Consider the following 22,074-nt stretch of genomic DNA (forward strand, 5'->3'; position numbering starts at 1 on the left):
GCTTCCGGCCCGATACAGGGACTGACTTTAGCTAGAACAGTGACCGGAAGTATGGGCAGAATAATCCCATGGTCACTGTGGACTAGGGTAGTCTACCCCGATGTCCAAGTCAGGATGTAATTTATTTGTTCATGTTTTCTAATCTATCTGTTTTTATAATGTTCTAAAACAAAATGTTGTTGTATACCCTGTTGGTGTACCTTGTTATTTAATATATGCAAATGTATGCTTTGCCTTTGAAAAAGGGGAAGATGTGATGATAGCAGGATGTGATGTCACTAGCATGTGGGCGGGGCTTAGGTCCGGTGTCTGTGTCGCAGTTAGTTTAGTACAATCAACCTGTCTGGATGTGTATTGCTATGCTCTGTAATAAAATAGAGTTGTACCATCATTGCTGTGTCCTGCATATGTCCTGCATCTCATGACAATAGTTAAACCAATACATTCAGTATCTCAAATCTTATGACTTACATTCTTTTGTACCAGTTTTCTCTGTAATGAATCATGTAAGTTTTCTTTTCTTTATTGCCCTTTAATTTATGTCTAAATATGCTGTAACCTAAAATGGTGAAGAACTTAAAAGACATTTCCATACCTTTCTCCTGAATAAAAAAGTAATAAGCAACTTCACAAATTAAATATAAGGTGAGAATAAAATTGTATATGGGGTGAGCTTACAAAATAAATGTTAAAACCAGATGCCATTTTTGTCCTTCACTCTTGAGTGAGGAGAACCATTGATGTTCCAGGGCTTTTAATGAAACAGAAATAAAGTATTATATTAACTATAAACTAAAAGAGAAATCACCTCTATTTATGCTACACAGTCTACAAGATATGACACCTTACAGACAATCTAAAATGCGACAATAGTTTCACAGCAAACAACATAAAGATTACTTGCAGACATTGTTAGATGGTTGGTTCTATATTAATCTAATGCAACTATAATGTCCTTCCAAATACTATATTAATGAAATATGTACATGCTAAGATTTTGTTAATGGGTAAATCATTATGATTAAATAAGTGTATTATTACAAAAGAATGTGAAATATATTATTACAAAAGAATGTGAAATATATTGGTCAATTTAAAAAAATAAAAGAAAGATATCTAAATGAAAGAATTGTGTGTCTAATGTTAAATTCAAACTTATTTGTCACACCATATTAAATAGTCTTTTATGTTTATAATCATTTGCAGAATCTTAAAGGAACATTATAGTGGAAAAACAGCATGTTTTTATTCATTGAGCGCCTAATTTTAGCACTAGTGACCCTTTAATGCTATGGGCTAGATTATGAGTGGAGCGGTAGTATGCGCTCCCGTTCCAGCATTAAAACCGCTAGAACTATTTTTAGCTCTTATTACGACTTGAAAGTAAAAAGTTGCGGTAACCAAATAGATTTTGAGAAGTCTCAAACTCAAAAGTCACATTCCCCCATGAACTTCAATGGAGCCAAAAAGTTATAAAAAAAACACCCACAAGTCACACAAACACAAACGCAGTTATTTAAAGGTGCAACATAAGAAGATAATATTGCATATTTCATAATACAATGTTCTGCACATAGCAGATTGTGTTCTATTTATTATTAAAAAGATATTTAAATATATATTAGATGGATTTGTGCACATATATATATATATATATATATATATATATATATATATATGTAGATAGAGAGCACTCTCACTTTCAAAATCCTGATGCCAGGGTGCCAGCAGGTAAATATACACGGTGAAGGAAGGCACTCACTGGTCTTTTCATCAAAAAAAACTTTATTAAGCGTGACGTTTCGGGGACACACTCCCCTTCCTCAGACAAAGAATAAACTGCAAGTGACTAAACATATAAAGCCAAACAAACCCCTCCCAGTGAAAATTGCGCCAAAACAGTCGCCATGGTTATCCTCAACAAGATTCTAATCATGTGATCAGTGTCAATCATGCAAATAGTTGTAACTACTGTTATTACAGAAAAACATAATTTATGTAAGAACTTACCTGATAAATTCATTTCTTTCATATTAGCAAGAGTCCATGAGCTAGTGACGTATGGGATATACATTCCTACCAGGAGGGGCAAAGTTTCCCAAACCTCAAAATGCCTATAAATACACCCCTCACCACACCCACAAATCAGTTTAACGCATAGCCAAGAAGTGGGGTGATAAGAAAAAAGTGCGAAAGCATAAAAAATAAGGAATTGGAATAATTGTGCTTTATACAAAAAAATCATAACCACCACAAAAAAAGGGTGGGCCTCATGGACTCTTGCTAATATGAAAGAAATGAATTTATCAGGTAAGTTCTTACATAAATTATGTTTTCTTTCATGTAATTAGCAAGAGTCCATGAGCTAGTGACGTATGGGATAATGACTACCCAAGATGTGGATCTTCCACGCAAGAGTCACTAGAGAGGGAGGGATAAAATAAAGACAGCCAATTCCGCTGAAAATAATCCACACCCAAAATAAAGTTTAAATCTTATAATGAAAAAAACTGAAATTATAAGCAGAAGAATCAAACTGAAACAGCTGCCTGAAGTACTTTTCTACCAAAAACTGCTTCAGAAGAAGAAAACACATCAAAATGGTAGAATTTAGTAAAAGTATGCAAAGAAGACCAAGTTGCTGCTATTCAAATCTGATCAACCGAAGCTTCATTCCTAAACGCCCAGGAAGTAGAAACTGACCTAGTAGAATGAGCTGTAATCCTTTGAGGCGGAGTTTTACCCGACTCGACATAAGCATGATGAATTAAAGATTTCAACCAAGATGCCAAAGAAATGGCAGAGGCCTTCTGACCTTTCCTAGAACCGGAAAAGATAACAAATAGACTAGAAGTCTTTCGGAAATTCTTAGTAGCTTCAACATAATATTTCAAAGCTCTAACTACATCCAAAGAATGCAATGATTTCTCCTTAGAATTCTTAGGATTAGGACATAATGAAGGAACCACAATTTCTCTACTAATGTTGTTAGAATTCACAACCTTAGGTAAAAATTTAAAAGAAGTTCGCAACACCGCCTTATCCTGATGAAAAATCAGAAAAGGAGACTCACAAGAAAGAGCAGATAATTCAGAAACTCTTCTGGCAGAAGAGATGGCCAAAAGGAACAAAACTTTCCAAGAAAGTAATTTAATGTCCAATGAATGCATAGGTTCAAACGGAGGAGCTTGAAGAACCCCCAGAACCAAATTCAAACTCCAAGGAGGAGAAATTGACTTAATGACAGGTTTTATACGAACCAAAGCTTGTACAAAACAATGAATATCAGGAAGATTAGCAATCTTTCTGTGAAAAAGAACAGAAAGAGCAGAGATTTGTCCTTTCAAGGAACTTGTAGACAAACCTTTATCCAAACCATCCTGAAGAAACTGTAAAATTCTCGGAATTCTAAAAGAATGCCAGGAAAAATGATGAGAAAGACACCAAGAAATCTAAGTCTTCCAGACTCTATAATATATCTCCCTAGATACGGATTTACGAGCCTGTAACATAGTATTAATCACAGAGTCAGAGAAACCTCTTTGACTAAGAATCAAGCGTTCAATCTCCATACCTTTAAATTTAAGGATTTGAGATCCTGATGGAAAAAAGGACCTTGCGACAGAAGGTCTAGTCTTAACGGAAGAGTCCACGGTTGGCAAGAGGCCATCCGGACAAGATCCGCATACCAAAACCTGTGAGGCCATGCTGGAGCTACCAGCAGAACAAACGAGCATTCCTTCAGAATCTTGGAGATTACTCTTGGAAGAAGAACTAGAGGCGGAAAGATATAAGCAGGATGATACTTCCAAGGAAGTGACAATGCATCCACTGCTTCCGCTTGAGGATCCCTGGATCTGGACAGATACCTGGGAAGTTTCTTGTTTAGATGAGAGGCCATCAGATCTATTTCTGGAAGTCCCCACATTTGAACCATCTGAAGAAATACCTCTGGGTGAAGAGACCATTCGCCCGGATGTAACGTTTGGCAACTGAGATAATCCGCTTCCCAATTGTCTATTCCTGGGATATGAACCGCAGAAACTAGACCGGAGCTGGATTCCGCCCATACCAGAATTCGAGATACTTCTTTCATGGCCAGAGGACTGTGAGTCCCTCATTGATGATTGATGTATGCCACAGTTGTGACATTGTCTGTCTGAAAACAAATGAACGATTCTCTCTTTAGAAGAGGCCAAGACTGAAGAGCTCTGAAAATTGCACGGAGTTCCAAAATATTGATTGGTAATCTCACCTCCTGAGATTCCCAAACCCCTTGTGCTGTCAGAGACCCCCAAACAGCTCCCCAACCTGTCAGACTTGCATCTGTTGAAATTACAGTCCAGGTCGGAAGAACAAAAGAAGCCCCCTGAACTAAACGATTGTGATCTGTCCACCACGTCGGAGAGTGTCGTACAATCGGTTTTAAAGATATTAATTGAGATATCTTTGTGTAATCCCTGCACCACTGGTTCAACATACAGAGCTGAAGAGGTCGCATGTGAAAACGAGCAAAGGGGATCGCGTCCGATGCAGCAGTCATAAGACCTAGAATTTCCATGCATAAGGCTACCGAAGGGAATGATTGTGATTGAAGGTTTCGACAAGCTGAGATCAATTTTAGACGTCTCTTGTCCGTCAAAGACAGAGTCATGAACGCTGAATCTATCTGGAAACCTAAAAAGGTTACCGTTGTCTGAGGAATCAATGAACTTTTCGGTAAATTGATCCTCCAACCATGATCTTGAAGAAACAACACAAGTCGATTCGTATGAGATTCTGCTAAATGTGAAGACTGAGCAAGTACCAAGATATCGTCCAAATAAGGAAATACCACAATACCCTGTTCTCTGAATACAGACAGAAGGGCACCGAGAACCTTTGTAAAAATTCTTGGAGCTGTTGCTAGGCCAAACGGCAGAGCCACAAACTGGTAATGCTTGTCTAGGAAAGAGAATCTCAGAAACTGAAAGTGATCTGGATGAATCGGAATATGCAGATATGCATCCTGTAAATCTATTGTGGACATATAATGCCCTTGCTGAACAAAAGGCAGGATAGTCCTTATAGTTACCATTTTGAATGTTGGTATCCTTACATAACGATTCAATATTTTTAGATCCAGAACTGGTCTGAAGGAATTCTCCTTCTTTGGTACAATGAAGAGATTTGAATAAAACCCCAGCCCCTGTTCCAGAACTGGAACTGGCATAATTACTCCAGCCAACTCTAGATCTGAAACACATTTCAGAAATGCTTGAGCCTTCGCTGGATTTACTGGGACACGGGAAAGAAAAAATCTCTTTGCAGGAGGCCTTATCTTGAAGCCAATTCTGTACCCTTCTGACACAATGTTTTGAATCCAAAGATTGTGAATTGAATTGATCCAAATTTCTTTGAAAAATCGTAATCTGCCCCCTACCAGCTGGGCTGGAATGAGGGCCGCACCTTCATGTGGACTTGGGAGCTGGCTTTGCTTTTCTGAAAGGCTTGGATTTATTCCAGACTGGAGATGGTTTCCAAACTGATACCGCTCCTGTGGGTGAAGGATCAGGCTTTTGTTCCTTAATGTGACGAAAGGAACAAAAACGATTATTAGACCTAAATTTACCTTTAGACCTTTTATCCTGTGGTAAAAAAGTTCCTTTCCCTCCAGTAACAGTTGAGATAATAGAATCCAACTGAGAACCAAATAATTTATTACCCTGGAAAGAAAGGGAAAGTAAAGTTGACTTAGAAGACATATCAGCATTCCAAGTTTTAAGCCATAAAGCTCTTCTAGCTAAAATAGCTAGAGACATATACCTGACATCAACTCTAATGATATCAAAGATGGCATCACAAATAAAGTTATTAGCATGTTGAAGAAGATTAACAATGCTATGAGAATTATGATCTGTTACTTGTTGCGCTAAAGCTTCTAACCAAAAAGTTGAAGCTGCAGCAACATCCGCTAAAGATATAGCAGGTCTAAGAAGATTACCTGAACATAAATAAGCTTTTCTTAGAAAGGATTCAATCTTCCTATCTAAAGGATCCTTAAAGGAAGTACTATCTGCCGTAGGAATAGTAGTACGTTTAGCAAGAGTAGAGACAGCCCCATCAAATTTAGGGATTTTGTCCCAAAATTCTAATCTGTCAGATGGCACAGGATATAATTGCTTAAAACGTTTAGAAGGAGTAAATGAATTACCCAAATTATTCCATTCCCTGGAGATTACTTCAGAAATAGCATCAGGGACAGGAAAAACTTCTGGAATAACTACAGGAGATTTAAAAACCTTATTTAAACGTTTAGATTTAGTATCAAGAGGACCAGAATCCTCTATTTCTAATGCAATTAAGACTTCTTTAAGTAAGGAACAAATAAATTCCATTTTAAATAAATATGAAGATTTATCAGCATCAACCTCTGAGACAGAATCCTCTGAACCAGAGAAACCATTATCAGAATCAGAATGATGATGTTCATTTAAAAATTCATCTGAAAAATGAGAAGTTTTAAAAGACCTTTTACGTTTACTAGAAGGAGGAATAACAGACATAGCCTTCTTAATGGATTTAGAAACAAAATCTCTTATATTAACAGGAACACTCTGAGTATTAGATTTTGACGGAACAGCAACAGGTAATGTAACATTACTAAAGGAAATATTATCTGCATTAACAAGTTTGTCATGACATTCATTACAAACAACAGCTGGAGGAACAGATACCACAAGTTTGCAGCAGATACACTTAACTTTGGTAGTTCCAGCACCAGGCAGCGTTTTTCCAGAAGTATCTTCTGACTCAGTGTCAATCTGGGACATCTTGCAATATGTAATAGAAAAAACAACATATAAAGCAAAATTGATCAAATTCCTTAAATGACAGTTTCAGGAATGGGAAAAAAATGCCAGTGAACAAGCTTCTAGCAACCAGAAGCAATAAATAATGAGACTTAAATAATGTGGAGACAATACTGACGCCCATATTTTTTTAGCGCCAAAAAAGACGCCCACATTATTTGGCGCCTAAATGCTTTTGGCGCCAAAAATGACGCCACATCCGGAACGCCGACACTTTTGGCGCAAAAAAAGTCAAAAAATGACGCAACTTCCGGCGACACGTATAACGCCGGAAACAGAAAAAAAAATTTGCGCCAAAAAAGTCAGCGCCAAGAATGACGCAATAAAATGAAGCATTTTCAGCCCCCGCGAGCCTAACAGCCCACAGGGAAAAAGTCAAATTTTAAGGTAAGAAAAAAATTGATTTATTCATATGCATTATCCCAAATATGAAACTGACTGTCTGAAATAAGGAACGTTGAACATCCTGAGTCAAGGCAAATAAATGTTTGAATACATATATTTAGAACTTTATATAAAAGTGCCCAACCATAGCTTAGAGTGTCACAGAAAATAAGACTTACTTACCCCAGGACACTCATCTACATGTAGTAGAAAGCCAAACCAGTACTGAAACGAGAATCAGCAGAGGTAATGGTATTTATAAGAGTATATCGTCGATCTGAAAAGGGAGGTAAGAGATGAATCTCTACGACCGATAACAGAGAACCTATGAAATAGACCCCGTAGAAGGAGATCATTGAATTCAAATAGGCAATACTCTCCTCACATCCCTCTGACATTCACTGCACGCTGAGAGGAAAACCGGGCTCCAACCTGCTGCGGAGCGCATATCAACGTAGAATCTAGCACAAACTTACTTCACCACCTCCATAGGAGGCAAAGTTTGTAAAACTGATTTGTGGGTGTGGTGAGGGGTGTATTTATAGGCATTTTGAGGTTTGGGAAACTTTGCCCCTCCTGGTAGGAATGTATATCCCATACGTCACTAGCTCATGGACTCTTGCTAATTACATGAAAGAAATTACCCACAATTGAACATATAAAAATCAATTAAGCAAAAACATCTAAGAACACATGTGAACAAACTTATATTGAAAAAACAGCATAAACATATAGCCATATGGAGTAAACAAGACAGTCAGGTGTAATGATAAGTGTATCATGCTGGTGTAATTAGAAATATAAGGAGAATAGAGCATAGATTCTCCTACTCACAAAATAAGTGAAATAAATACCTGTGTGTCCCCTAACACATGTGTTGTATCTATATAAAAGTGTACTAGTGACTATACCATAGTGTGCACAGTAGAAATATATGCACGTTGTCAGCCCCCTGGATAACATGAATAAATTCTGATTAAACAACCTGGTATCAAGATGCTAATATGGGCAGAGTTACAAAACCATTCATAATTGCCACTTCTGAGAAGGTAAAACAATACTGTTATTAATGCATAATATGGGCAGAGTATTCATACTGCCTCTTATAACAAAATAAAATAAAATAAGACAATGCGGCTACTGATACTGCCTGAGGCTCATACAACAATCAAAGAAATGTTAAACTCGGTGTAGCGCAACAGTAACTCACTCACTTGTTTACTTAAGGTAGATCACACATAACCTGCCATTTTACCAATGTGATTATAACGCATATATCACATATATCACATACACCACATATCTGGGCTAACAGCATGGCCGCCCGACTGACATCTGAGATGCACACACCCGACTCTGTGTGATGACGTCATGCGGCTACACGCTGTGTTAGATACCAGGTTGCCATAGTGACACTACACACTATTGGACTGGATCCGGTAAAGAAACTGCCCTTGCTACCGATACATATGTAAATCTCAACCCTGCGCAGCCCAATAAAGGAATGAATACTATACTAAGTCAGAGTGACTCCAAGCGGCACATGTTATTAATGCAGCTATTGATATTGAAACCTATTTGAATCCATAAATAAAGCCACTATATTAGCAATCCTAATAACCTCTAAGAAAACACCACAGTAATGTTCAAAAAGCCATCAACAACAAAATGTAGACAAATAAAATAAAATAAAATGAAATAAAACAAAACACATAAAAAATAAATAAAAATAAAAATAAATGGAAATAAAATAAAATAATAAATTAATGAATTAATACATAAAATAAAATAATGATAAAACTAAAATGAAATTGAAATAAAAATAAATAAACATACAAATACAAAAATTATAAAAAATATAAATACAAAAGATAAAAAAAAAAATAATAAAAAAATAAATAAATAATAAAAAAATAATAAAAAAATAATAAAAAAATAAAAAAATAAATAATAAAAAAATAATTAAAAAAAATAATAAAAAAATAAAAAAATAATAAAAAAATAAATAAATAATAAAAAAAAAAAAAAAAATAATAATAAAAAAATAAAAAAAATAATAAAAAAAATATTTTTTTTACCTGTTTTACTTATTTTAATGTATGCTCTTGATAAAGACGTGTAATACATTGAAACGCGTTGAGCAAATAAAACCTTTTATCCTTTGTTGAAAGATTGTCAAGATCTTGTTTTGCTGTGCTGAGCTGGAATCTCCTTATTTATGGAGTAAGTTACTACATTTTTTTCAATTATACACTGGATACTTTTGTCATTTGGGTCTTTATTCATTTATAGTCCACTTTTGGATAAACCTGAAAATTCAGTATTTGACTCCAGGAACCTGTGGACTCTTGCCATCTGACGCTACGTTCCCTTTCAGCTGTAAAGATTCATCTTATGGAGTGAGTATACTGCACCCATATTAATTGGCTTCAATATATGCATCAAGCCTTTTTTCTCTTCACTTACTAGAGAAACTCATTCAATAGACCAGCGCCATCTACTACTACTATCTATCTACACACAGTCACAAGGGAGAGACTGCAAGAAGGCTGCGGTCTGACCTAAAGGAGAGTATCAGTTCTTAGTTCATTTGTACAGAATATTGTGTGTTTTTTTCCATCTTGCACCTCTGTATATTGTTTTCCTTTTTTATTATGAGTGTTACTGTACTTTTTGTGGTTTTTTTTTTCACTTTTTTGACTTGTAAAACAGTTAACCAGAGCTATAAAGTTGCAGTAATTATTCTAGTGTAAATCGTTACTACACTCACAAGTTTGCATTCACTTTCAACTTGTAATACGGGTGGCATTTAACTTGGCCACAAACGGCTTGGGAAATCCGATATCGCTTGCACACAAATGAGAGCGCTCCACTCGTAATATAGCCCTATGTGTTTAACCCATGAAGTATTACTCGGGAGCCACAAAGAACTGCTGGGATACAGCCAGAAAGCCAATCAGAAGCAGTAGCCACACAACCCAACTGTGCAAAATGTGAGTAATGTTTTCTGGCATGTTATGAAGGTTTTTTCTCCTGGTACTTTGTAATGAACCAAAATGTTAAATGATACTTCCCACCAATACTACAAGAATTTGCTGCTCTTACGTTATATAATATGAGAAGCACACACTGGAGAGGAGGTTGTAAGCTACAGAAAAAAAGTTACCAATGTTCTAACATAATTTTTTTTTAAACTTCCCTAGTATCATTCTAAATACATACTGTAGGGCTTATATCATATTTCATTTTAAACATTACAACTACTAGCAAAACAGCTATAGATTGTAACAGTTTTTTGAGTTTTGCTTACTGGTTACAACTGGAAAGTGGTCTTACCAAAGTATTACCAATAGCATTATATATAAATATATATATATATATATATATATATATATATATATATACACACAGTATATATACATATATATATAAATATATATATATATATATATATATATATACAGATATATATATATACACAGTATATATACATATATATATACACACATACACACACAGTATATATATTTTAATGAAGGCCATTTGAATGTCTCTTTAATGATCAAAGTTCTACTAATAACTTTTTTGCCACTTTGGAGATTTGCTTGATTTTTAATAAAGTGTGAATATGAATGTCAATGAATGTCATGAGATGGTTGACAAAGATTATAATTGGCCAAAAACTTTACATTAAAAGCACAATAAAGTACAAATACTCACAGAATGGAAGCAATTCCTTAACACAGGCATATTGCTGATTGCTGTATAAGGGGGAGCTATATGCACGGCGAAAACCTGGAGGCTGTAAGACAGGACAAACATGCTATCATCTCAATTTTGGTACAGGATTTCCATGTTTTGTACTGACCGCTAGATTCTCAGAACAAATACATGAAGACAGTTAATTTAACTAAATACTAGTAATGCCCATATTGGGGAATTCATTGATCAGAATCCTTTAAGAATTTCACACTCCTCCATATACAGAGTTACACATGTCAGTTAAAGAGACATTAAGCCCAACATTTATTTAATGAAAGTTAAAGGAACAGTCTATTTGAAAATTGTTATTGTTGTTCCCTAGCTGTGAGAAACTGTCAAATGCACTGAGATAAGAGGCGACCTTCAAAATTAGAAATTAGCATATAAACGTTCATAGGTTCAGCTTTAAACAAAGAATACCAAGAGAACAATGCAAATTTGATGATAAAAGTTAATTGGAAAGTTGTTTAAAATCGCATGCCGTATCTGAATCATGAAAGCTTAATTTTGATTAGACTGTCCCTATAAACAACATTGCAGTGTACATGGACTAATTATTATGCCTTCTTTTGCTGTAAAATATCTCAGAATACTGTTTTAATTCCACTCCCTCCAAAGAGCCTGGAGTTACACCATCATAATTAAGAATGGTGATTGGCTGTTCATTTACATCTGTTTTTAAATGGCCACAGCTTAGGAGATCGGGAACATGGAATCCTCCAAGCTTTTCAAGAGATGAATCTTAGAACTGTTCTTTATTTGAAAAAAAACCTTGTAAATTGTGCTAACAAAATACCAGTGATAAATTAGTTTAAAACATTTATATTGCCTTGTGATATATGCTTTACGTTTAATGCCCCTTTAACATTCATATAACTAAAATAAAAGCCTAAAATAAACTCCCTTTAATTCTAAAGCCATTTATTTCCAATTTTTATCACAAAAACTAAGGAAAGCAAATTACAAACATTAAAAATGGCTGAAGTAAAAAAAAAGAAAAAGCAAACAAAGAAAAGCGGAACAGGGAGTCTAATGCACCACCATGCAATACAGAATGCTGCAGTATTCCATCCTCGGAAGTACTAATCTGGAATGTCATTCTTTTACGAGCACTGAGTAGTAAAACAGGCCTTGCATACAATAAATCAGTGTTTTATGTGGCACACTTTTTTGTCACTGTACACACGTTTTTAATGCTTGAATACCCTATAATTAACCGTAATTTATAGCATTTATTCAGTCTATAACAATACATATTTTTACAGTAAAAGATGACAAAAATTTGAAAGTTTAGTGCCAAGTTATCTTTTTAACTTAGTTGGTACTAAGAACTTATTTTAAAGTGTCTCACCGTATACAAAACATTTTGCCTCATGCACACACAACATTTATATTATTCACATATATATGCTTCTAGATTAGGCTCTCATGCCATACAGCCATAACCAATCATGTTAACCCAAACAGCCTGCTATACTTGATGATGTAATCATTGTCAAATTATTGGTGGCCAATAGGGGGAGCATTAGTTCAGCATTTGCAGCAAAACACACCAATGTTACGTGAATATTAGGCGGACAAAGGTTTTGTTTTGTTTTTACAAATATAAATGTATATAGGCAAAAGTGCTCTCTAATTTGTAGAAAATATTTATTAATATAACACATTGCGGCACATTGTATGAGAAACACTGCAAAAAAATCACACATACTCTGACACAGCTTTCTTACAATACAGAGTACATATGTCAGCTTCTCTGTGCATCTTTAAGATCAGTTTTCAAAACTTCATAAGATTAAAGGGACAGTAAAGTCATTATGAGACATTCATGAGTTAGACAGAAAATACAATTTTAAACAACCTTCCAATTTACTTCTATTATTAAAAATGCTTCCTTCTCCTGTTATCCTTTGCTGAAAGGTTTATCTAGGAAAGCTCAGGAGCAGCAAAGAACCTAGGTTTTTGCTGCTGATTGGTGGCTACATATATACAGATTGTCATTGGCTCATCCATGTGTTTAGCTAGAAACCAGTATTGCAATGCTGCTCCTTCAGCAAATTATACCAAGAGAATGAAGCAAATTTGATAATAAAAATAAACTGGAAAGTTGTTTAAAATTGTATGTTCTACCTAAATCATGAAATACAAAATTTAGGTTTCATCTCCCTTTAATTTGTTCTTTGAAAGCTAAACATTGTTGTATTAAAGATATAATTTTAAATGCATGGAATTAAAAGCACTTCATCTAAAGAAATGTACCAATACACACAGTAGATTTTATAAAGGGTTATTATCTGTGACAACATTCTATCGGCTAGATTACGAGTTCTGCGTTAAGAGGTCCGACTCCTAATGCTGCTTTTTCACTACCGCTGCTATTACGAGTCTTGAAGGTTTAGGGTCATCACGCACTTTTTTGGCATTACCGCAAAACGACTTACGTAAACTTCGTAAAGTTTTTTTTCTATGGGACTTCCATAGCGCTGATATTACGAGTCTGTCCTGGGAGGCCAAAAAGTGAGCGGTACACCCTACCCCGTCAAGAGTCCTAACGCATTTAAAAGTCAGTAGTTATGAGTTTTATGGTACAATGCATAAAACTCATAACTAAAGTGCTAAAAAGTAAACTAACACCCATAAACTACCTATTAACCGCTAAACCGAGGCCCCCCGCATCGCAAACACTATAATAAAATTTTTAACCCCTAATCTGCCGCTCCAGACACCGCCGCCACCAACATTATATTTATGAACCCCTAATCTGCTGCCCCCAACATCGCCGACAGCTACATTATATTTATTAACCCCTAATCTGCTGCCCCCAATGTCGCCACCACCTACCTACACTTATTAACCCCTAATCTGCCACCCCCAATGTCGCTGCCACTATATTAAAGTTATTAACCCCTAAATCTAAGTCTAACCCTAACCCTAACACCCCCTAACTTAAATATAATTTAAATAAGTCTAAATAAAATTCCTATCATTAACTGAATTATTCCTATTTAAAACTAAATACTTACCTATAAAATAAACCCTAAGCTTGCTACCATATAAATAATAGTTACATTGTAGATAGCTTAGGGTTTATTTTCATTTTACAGGCAAGGTTGTATTTATTTTAACTAGGTAGAATAGTTATTAAGTAGTTATTAACTATTTAATAGCTACCTAGCTAAAATAAATACAAAAGTACCTGTAAAATAAAACCTAACCTAAGTTACACTAACACCTAACACTACACTACAATTAAATAAATTACATTAAATTAGCTAAAGTACAAAAAAAACACTAAATTACAGAAAATATTAAAAAAATATAAGATATTTAAACTAATTACACCTAATCTAATAGCCCTATCAAAATAAAAAAAGCCCCCCCAAAATAAAAAAAAACCCTAGCCTAAACTAAACTACCAATAGCCCTTAAAAGGGCCTTTTGCGGGGCATTGCCCCAAAGTAATCAGCTCTTTTACCTGAAAAAAAATACAAACAACCCCCCCAACAGTAAAGCCCACCACCCACACAACCAACCCCCCAAATAAAATACTAACTAAAAAAACCTAAGCTCCCCATTGCCCTGAAAAGGGCATTTGGATGGGCATTGCTCTTAAAAGGGCAGTTAGCTCTTTTGCAAGCCCAAAGTCCCTAACCTAAAAATAAAACCCACCCAATACACCCTTAAAAAAACCTAACACTAACCCCCTGAAGATTGACTTACCGGGAGAAGTCTTCATCCAAGCCGGGCTGAAGTCCTCAACGAAGCTGGAAGAAGTCTTCATCCAAGCCGGGCGAAGTGGTCCTCCAGACAGGCAGAAGTCTTCATCTAGACGGCATCTTCTATCTTCATCCATCCGGCACGGAGCGGGTCCATCTTCAAGCCATCCGGCGAGGAGCATCCTCTTCAATTGACGTCTTCTTACTAAATGACGGTTCCTTTAAGTGACGTCATCCAAGATGGCGTCCCTTAGATTCTGATTGGGGTCCCTTAGATTCCGATATCAGCCAATCGGAATTAAGGTAGAAAAAATCCTATTGGCTGATCCAATCAGCCAATAGGATTGAGCTTGCATTCTATTGGCTGATTGGAACAGCCAATAGAATGCGAGCTCAATCCTATTGGCTGATTGGATCAGCCAATAGGATTGAACTTCAATCCTATTGGCTGATTGCATCAGCCAATAGGATTTTTTCTACCTTAATTCCGATTGGCTGATAGAATTCTATCAGCCAATTGGAAACTAAGGGACGCCATCTTGGATGACGTCACTTAAAGGAACCGTCATTTAGTAAGAAGACTCGATTGAAGAGGATGCTCCACGCCGGATGTCTTGAAGATGGACCCCGCTCCGCGCCGGATGGATGAAGATAGAAGATGCCATTTGGATGAAGACTTCTGCCCGTCTGGAGGACCACTTCGCCCGGCTTGGATGAAGACTTCTCCTGGCTTCGTTGAGGAGTTCGGCCTGGCTTGGATGAAGACTTCTCCCGGTAAGTCGATCTTCAGGGGGTTAGTGTTAGGTTTTTTTAAGGGTGTATTGGGTGGGTTTCATTTTTAGGTTAGGGACTTTGGGCTTGCAAAAGAGCTAACTGCCCTTTTAAGGGCAATGCCCATCAAAATGCCCTTTTCAGGGCAATGGGGAGCTAAGGTTTTTTTAGTTAGTATTTTCTGTGGGGGGTTGGTTGTGTGGGTGGTGGGTTTTACTGTTGGGGGGGTTCTTTGTATTTTTTTTTTCAGGTAAAAGAACTGATTACTTTGGGGCAATGCCCCCCAAAAGGCCCTTTTAAGGGCTATTGGTAGTTTAGTTTAGGCTAGGGTTTTTTTATTTTGGGGGGGCTTTTTTTTATTTTGATAGGGCTATTAGATTAGGTGTAATTAGTTTAAATATCTTGTAATTTGTTTATTATTTTCTGTAATTTAGTGGGGGGGGGGGTTTGTACTTTAGCTAATTTAATTTAATTGATTTAATTGTTGTTAATTTAGTTAATTTATTTAATTGTAGTGTAGTGTTAGGTGTTAGTGTAACTTAGGTTAGGTTTTATTTTACAGGTACTTTTGTATTTATTTTAGCTAGGTAGTTATTAAATAGTTAATAACTATTTAGTAACTATTCTACCTAGTTAAAATAAATACAAACTTGCCTATAAAATAAAAATAAAACCTAAGATAGCTACAATGTAACTATTAGTTATATTGTAGCTAGCTTAGGGTTTATTTTATAGGTAAGCATTTAGTTTTAAATAGGAATAATTTAGTTAATGATAGGAATTTTATTTGACTTATTTAAATTATATTTAAGTTAGGGGGTGTTAGGGTTAGGGTTAGACTTAGATTTAGGGGTTAATAACTTTAATATACTGGCGGCGACGTTGGGGGCGGCAGATTAGGGGTTAATAAGTGTAGGTAGGTGTCGGCGATGTTGGGGGCAGCAGATTAGGGGTTCATAAATATAATGTAGGGGGCGGCGGTGTCCGGAGCGGCAGATTAGGGGTAAATATAATGCAGGTGTCGGCGATGTCGGGGGCGGCAGATTAGGGGTTAATAAGTGTAAGATTAGGGGTGTTTAGACTCGGGTTTCATGTTAGGGTGTTAGGTGTAGACATAACTTTAGTTTCCCCATAGGAATCAATGAGGCTGCGTTAGTGAGTTTTACGCTGCTTTATTGCAGGTGTTAGACTTTTTCTCAGCCAGCTCTCCTCGTTGATTCCTATGGGGAAATGGTGCACGAGCACGTACGACCAGCTCACCGCTGACTTAAGCAGCGCTGGTATTGGAGTACGCTAATGAGCAAAATTTTGTTCAAGGCTCACTTCTTGTCTTTTAACGACGGGTTTCTGAAAACTCGTAATACCAGCGCTGCAGGTAAGTGAGCGGTGAGACAAAACTGCTCGTTAGCACCACATAGCCTCTAACGCAAAACTCGTAATCTAGGTGTATGTTTTTATGAAGCTTTGTATATCAGAACTTTTGCTAGTATATCTCTACAAGCAAGCAAGCTTTTATAATTTAGCTTGTATTAGAATATAAGGGTTGTTCCAAAACTTCACAAAATTGAAAGCTTGCATAATTTTTAAAGTAATTCAAGTATTGGCATATCTACTGTCTGTGACATTAATTAACAGGACATGCAGCATAATCCTACCTCTGTTACTACTCTGCAAAGCATTCCGTTCACAAACAGAACACAAATAAAAATAGAATAAATGACAACACCATTCCAGTAACTTACTATCTTCCCAAAACATTTCTGGAACTCCACATAGGACTGGCAGTGATGGTGAATGTTGGTTTTACAGTTTCTACATCTCAGTCCAAACTTGTTATTCACTAAAAAAATAATAAACATGAAACACATAATGGACAACTGACAAAAATATATTTAGGTTTGATTACCTAATTTAGAGCAAAACAGATAGATATTAGTAGTGTGACATATATATACTGTGAGGTGCACTCTCATTCCATACAGTGAGTGCATTCCTGGTGGACTATATATATTATTTTTTATTATTTATTTATTTTCCCTTAGTTTTATCATAAACAACTGATTAACAAAAGAACAAGACATTTTTATGAAAAATTAAAAGATGCTAGGAAAACATATTATAGCTCAGTAATATATTTTAAGATATTTCCTGGGGGATGCGTAGAAATGTAAACAAAATATTTAAAAATTTATAAAGCAAATACAATGTATAATTTCTATTGATATAAAAATGTATTTAAATACATTTGTATTAATTTGTTCCGGGTCATTACATCAGGGAGCTTAAAAATATTACTTAATCTAAGGATGCCTTAAACTGTCAAAAATGTTACACTCTTTCTGATTTGCTCCTTTATTCAATACATGTAAATTCTGGCTGACCCATTAAAGAGTTGTGTGTAGCTGGTGAAACATATTTGTAAATGTTGTATGTCATTTATATTTATCTCTGTGTATGTAAACACATATAAAGTTGCATTCAATTTGCAATGTTAGAATGTTAGATAAATTCCTTCACATTTCTGTAGAAGCACTTGTGGATTGGGCAAGTTTGACTACTTTTGGTAAGGTGAGTCATTGTCCAATTTCTATATTATAAGTCCACACTAGAGGATATGCACGTTCGGTGGGTGCCTTCCAGTGCAAATATGGTGGCAGATATTTTTTAGTACAGCAATATAGTGGTGGTCATCTTGGAGATCCTGCCACCATATTTGTAAAAAGGCTAATCTATACACCTTGCTTATACTGCAAGCCCTGTTCTGCACAGTGGGAACCCCTGTTTTGAAAGATGGGACCCTTACAGCTGTGGGCCTGTACTCAGCTGACATGTCTTGGTCCCCTGTAGTAACACCTCTGCATCCTAGCTAACATAGCATATGAGCATAAAAGTCAAAATTAAACGTTCGCAGTTCAGAGAGTATGTGATTTTAAAAGACTTTTCAGTTTATCTCTGTTATTAAAACTACACCATTCTCTTGGAATACTTTGTTGAGCTAACGTGACTGGTGTCCACATATGCCCCTTACCCTTGGCTGAACCCTTGTTCAGCTAGGTCACAGTAGTGCATTGTTGCTCTTGAGCTGACTTTAAATATGTGTTTAACCATTTTGCAGGGGTTAATAAAAAAAACGTATATGGAAGCAATAGTGCAATAATCACATGCTGTAACACATGAGAACATTTTGTTTTTGCACTTATATGTCCATTTAATTATCTCTGCAGTACTGAAAATGCTGTCATGTTAAGGGATAGGGATATACAACTACAATTAAAACATTATTAGACAGAAGTCCAGCTTCTATTTATTCTGCATCTTAAATGGGGTGTCAGAATAAAATTACCTGTCACCTGACTATGGCCTCGCTTCCATTGAGTTGTTAAAAATGGAGCCGTAAGCTACCGAAGCGGACGACAGCTAAAAGTAATTTACGGCTCCATTTTAGTACCAGGTTTCCATTGAAAAGATTAGCGTGTTGCGCGCAGTCGCTCTTTTCGGCCGTACGTAAGTTTGCGTTGCCAACCGATGTCGGATTTGTCGAAAAGCGCGCCATAACAAGTGCATTGCCATGGTAACCCGACCTCTGTCTATAAGAATAACGGTTTGCACATGCGCTCTTTACCTGTGATCGCCTCTAGAGAGAAAGACACGGGAGCTAGTTGCGTTGGTAGGAGTTTTGGGTTTTTGAGAGTTGTTTGAGAGTTAGTGGAGAGTTTGATATTTGATTTTCATATATTCTTATTGTAGGCCTCATATAATATTAGGAACACACACACACATCCATACATTAGTTAATTAACACACATTAGTTTATACACACAAATACACACACACACACACATACACACTTTTATTTGATACAAACACATTCACATTTTTTTTTCATTAACCCCCATATCCCCATCTTCCTTTATTACTCCTTTCATTAATCCCCTTATTCCACTTCCCATCCCCCCTTTGACTACCCTTCCCTTCCTCACTATATAACTTTTTTTTTTATATATACATTTTTCCCATCCTATTTTTATTTTTTTACATCCCATATTTTTTGGTTCATTTGACTATATAGCTCACCCCTTTCTTCATTTGCATCCCTTATTATTTTTCTATAATTTTGTTCTAATCCTCCTTAGTTTTTCCTTTTTCATTTACATCCCTTTGTTTATTTTCACCCCCACATTTTATTTTTATTTTGAGGGATATAGAATAGAGATAGTTAGGGTCTAGATAGGTTAGGTAGTTAGTTTTGGGGCTATTTAATTTAGGGTTTAGTTAGGTGAATTAGTGTAGTTAGGTAAGCTAGGGACTTTAGTGTTAGGTTAGAGTTAGGGAGGAAGGAGAAAGGGATGGATAGGCCTAGTGGAGTTGGGAAGGGGGTGGCTAGGGGGAGGGCAGTGGTGAGGGTGGATAGAGGGAGGGGGAGGGGGGAAGTAGGGAGTAGTATGGGCAGGAATAGGGGCCGAGGTTTGGGTGGAGGATTTGTCCTTCCTCAAACCCTGGCAGAGGAGGGAAGGAGAGAGGGTGGAAGAGGAATGGAGGTGGGAGGAGTGAGGAGGAGTCAGCCTCAGCTAGGCACAAAAAGAAAAGGGAGAGTGGGGCAGACTGTGGCAACTGGGGGTGGGGCTGGTGGTAGCCTGTCACAGCCTGCAGGGACAGAGGAGGTAGAGAGGGCTGGTCCCCAGTCACAGGAGGGAGAGTCTGTGTCTGCTGGCCCTTCAGGTGTGAAGGGCAGGCTTAGAGAGGAGAGGTACTCTGAGGAGGAGAAGGAGGCTCTTGTTGAGGCCTACTTGGAGAGGGCAGCTCAGCTGGAGAACCCTAACCTGAGGCCGGCTGTCCGGAATAAGCTGTGGGAGGAGATTCGAGTGGCAGTCAGCTGCTTAGGACGTAATCGTTCTACTGCCAGCATTAAACACCGCTATCATGACTGCAGGAGGGAAACCAAAGCTAAGCTGGTACAGCAATCCAAATATGCACGTGGGACAGGTGGTGGTCCTAGCAAGAGAATACACCTAAGGTCATGGGAGGAGATGATGGCCAATGTCATCTCAGATGAATCTGTCCTAGGATGTAAGGGGACAATGGACACATCAGTGCCAGCTGAAGAGGTCCATGAAGGTGAATATTAAATATCATATGTAATAAATGTTTTATTTCTAACAAATATATGTTAACATCAGAAATATATATCGGCTTTGTTTTTTAAAATATAAATGTAATCATACACATGTGTAATACAGAATATAGAATGTTCATATATTATATATGTTTAGTAATCAATTGTGTTCAAGCATCAGTGGAAAACATACCTAGGTAGGATTAGTACAAGTAATGTTTTACATGGTTCAAAGTCTAATTTGCACAGTAACTTAAAGTGATAGTAAACCCAATGTTTTTATTTCATGATTCAGATAGAGCAGCAATTTTAAGCAACTCTCTAATGTACTACTATTATAAATATTTCTTTGTTCTCTTGGTATCTTTTTTTTGAAAAAGTAGGAATGTAAGCTATGGAGACTTTGCATTTTTGGTTCAGAACCCTGGCTAGCGCTCGTGATTGGTGGCTACATTTAGCCACCCAATAAGCAACAGCAACCCAGGTTCTGAAACAAAAATTGTCTGGCTCTTAAGCTTTACATTCTTGCTTCTCAAATAAAGATACCAAGAGAAGGAAGAAAATATGATAATAGGAGTAAAATATAAAATGTTGACTAAATTTGCATGCTCTGTCTGAATCATGAAAGTTTAATTTGTACTTCATTGCCCCTTTAATGGCATCTTAACATAGTTGTAGTGGATATATTCATCCTTTCTGGAGTGGCTATCTGCTCAAACAAGCAAGGGTATAGATTTAAATTCTTTCTATCTATATCATATATATGGACTATGTGTAATACAAAGAGTCGCTTAGAGGCACAATCTTTAAATATACACCTCTGGTTAAATATGTTTAAGTTCATACAGAAATAATATATATATACTATATGGGATACTTGCTTAGATGTACTAATTTCCTATGCAAATATTTACATTGATTTAATTTTGAGACATGGAGGATTTTAATTTCAGTTTTTTATCTCCCCCCCCATAATTTTAATGAATTTTGGTTTAACCATGAAAATAGCTTTTCCAATGCAGCAATCAGAAATCTATCTCCTACTGATGAGTTCTAAAAAGAACGAAACAGGCTTGTATAGTGAGTGATTTCTGGTTTGCTGTCATATTCCTGTTTAAAAGGATCGCTGTGTTAAAACAGTATTTTGAAGCAAAAAAACTGAGAATTTGCATACCTAATTTGCATATCTTACCCACAATTCTCTTGTGCATTGGAAACATTGCATATTAAGAATTTCTGGGGGCAAGCGGGGATACTTGCTTAGATGTACTAATTTCCTATGCAAATATTTACATTGATTTAATTTTGAGACATGGAGGATTTTAATTTCAGTTTTTTATCTCCCCCCCCATAATTTTAATGAATTTTGGTTTAACCATGAAAATAGCTTTTCCAATGCAGCAATCAGAAATCTATCTCCTACTGATGAGTTCTAAAAAGAACGAAACAGGCTTGTATAGTGAGTGATTTCTGGTTT

At 36.3% G+C, this 22,074-nt stretch overlaps 1 protein-coding gene across 3 annotated transcripts in view; it reads right to left on the minus strand.

Annotated features, from left to right (window-relative positions):
• STAC3 (SH3 and cysteine rich domain 3) overlaps positions 1-22,074 on the minus strand; it is a 203,611-nt gene that overhangs the window by 100,740 nt on the left and 80,797 nt on the right. For 2 of the 3 annotated variants that reach the window (XM_053708177.1, XM_053708178.1), the window contains 2 exons: positions 17,227-17,324; positions 10,956-11,037 (listed from right to left, as the gene is read on the minus strand). The exons of the other annotated variant lie outside the window; for it this stretch is intronic. In XM_053708177.1, the coding sequence (XP_053564152.1) occupies positions 10,956-11,037; positions 17,227-17,324 (180 nt within the window). The remainder of the gene's footprint in view (positions 1-10,955; positions 11,038-17,226; positions 17,325-22,074) is intronic. 3 annotated transcript variants of the gene reach the window in all.

This window comes from Bombina bombina, chromosome 3 (assembly GCF_027579735.1).
Source record: "Bombina bombina isolate aBomBom1 chromosome 3, aBomBom1.pri, whole genome shotgun sequence".
Taxonomy (NCBI): domain Eukaryota; kingdom Metazoa; phylum Chordata; class Amphibia; order Anura; family Bombinatoridae; genus Bombina; species Bombina bombina.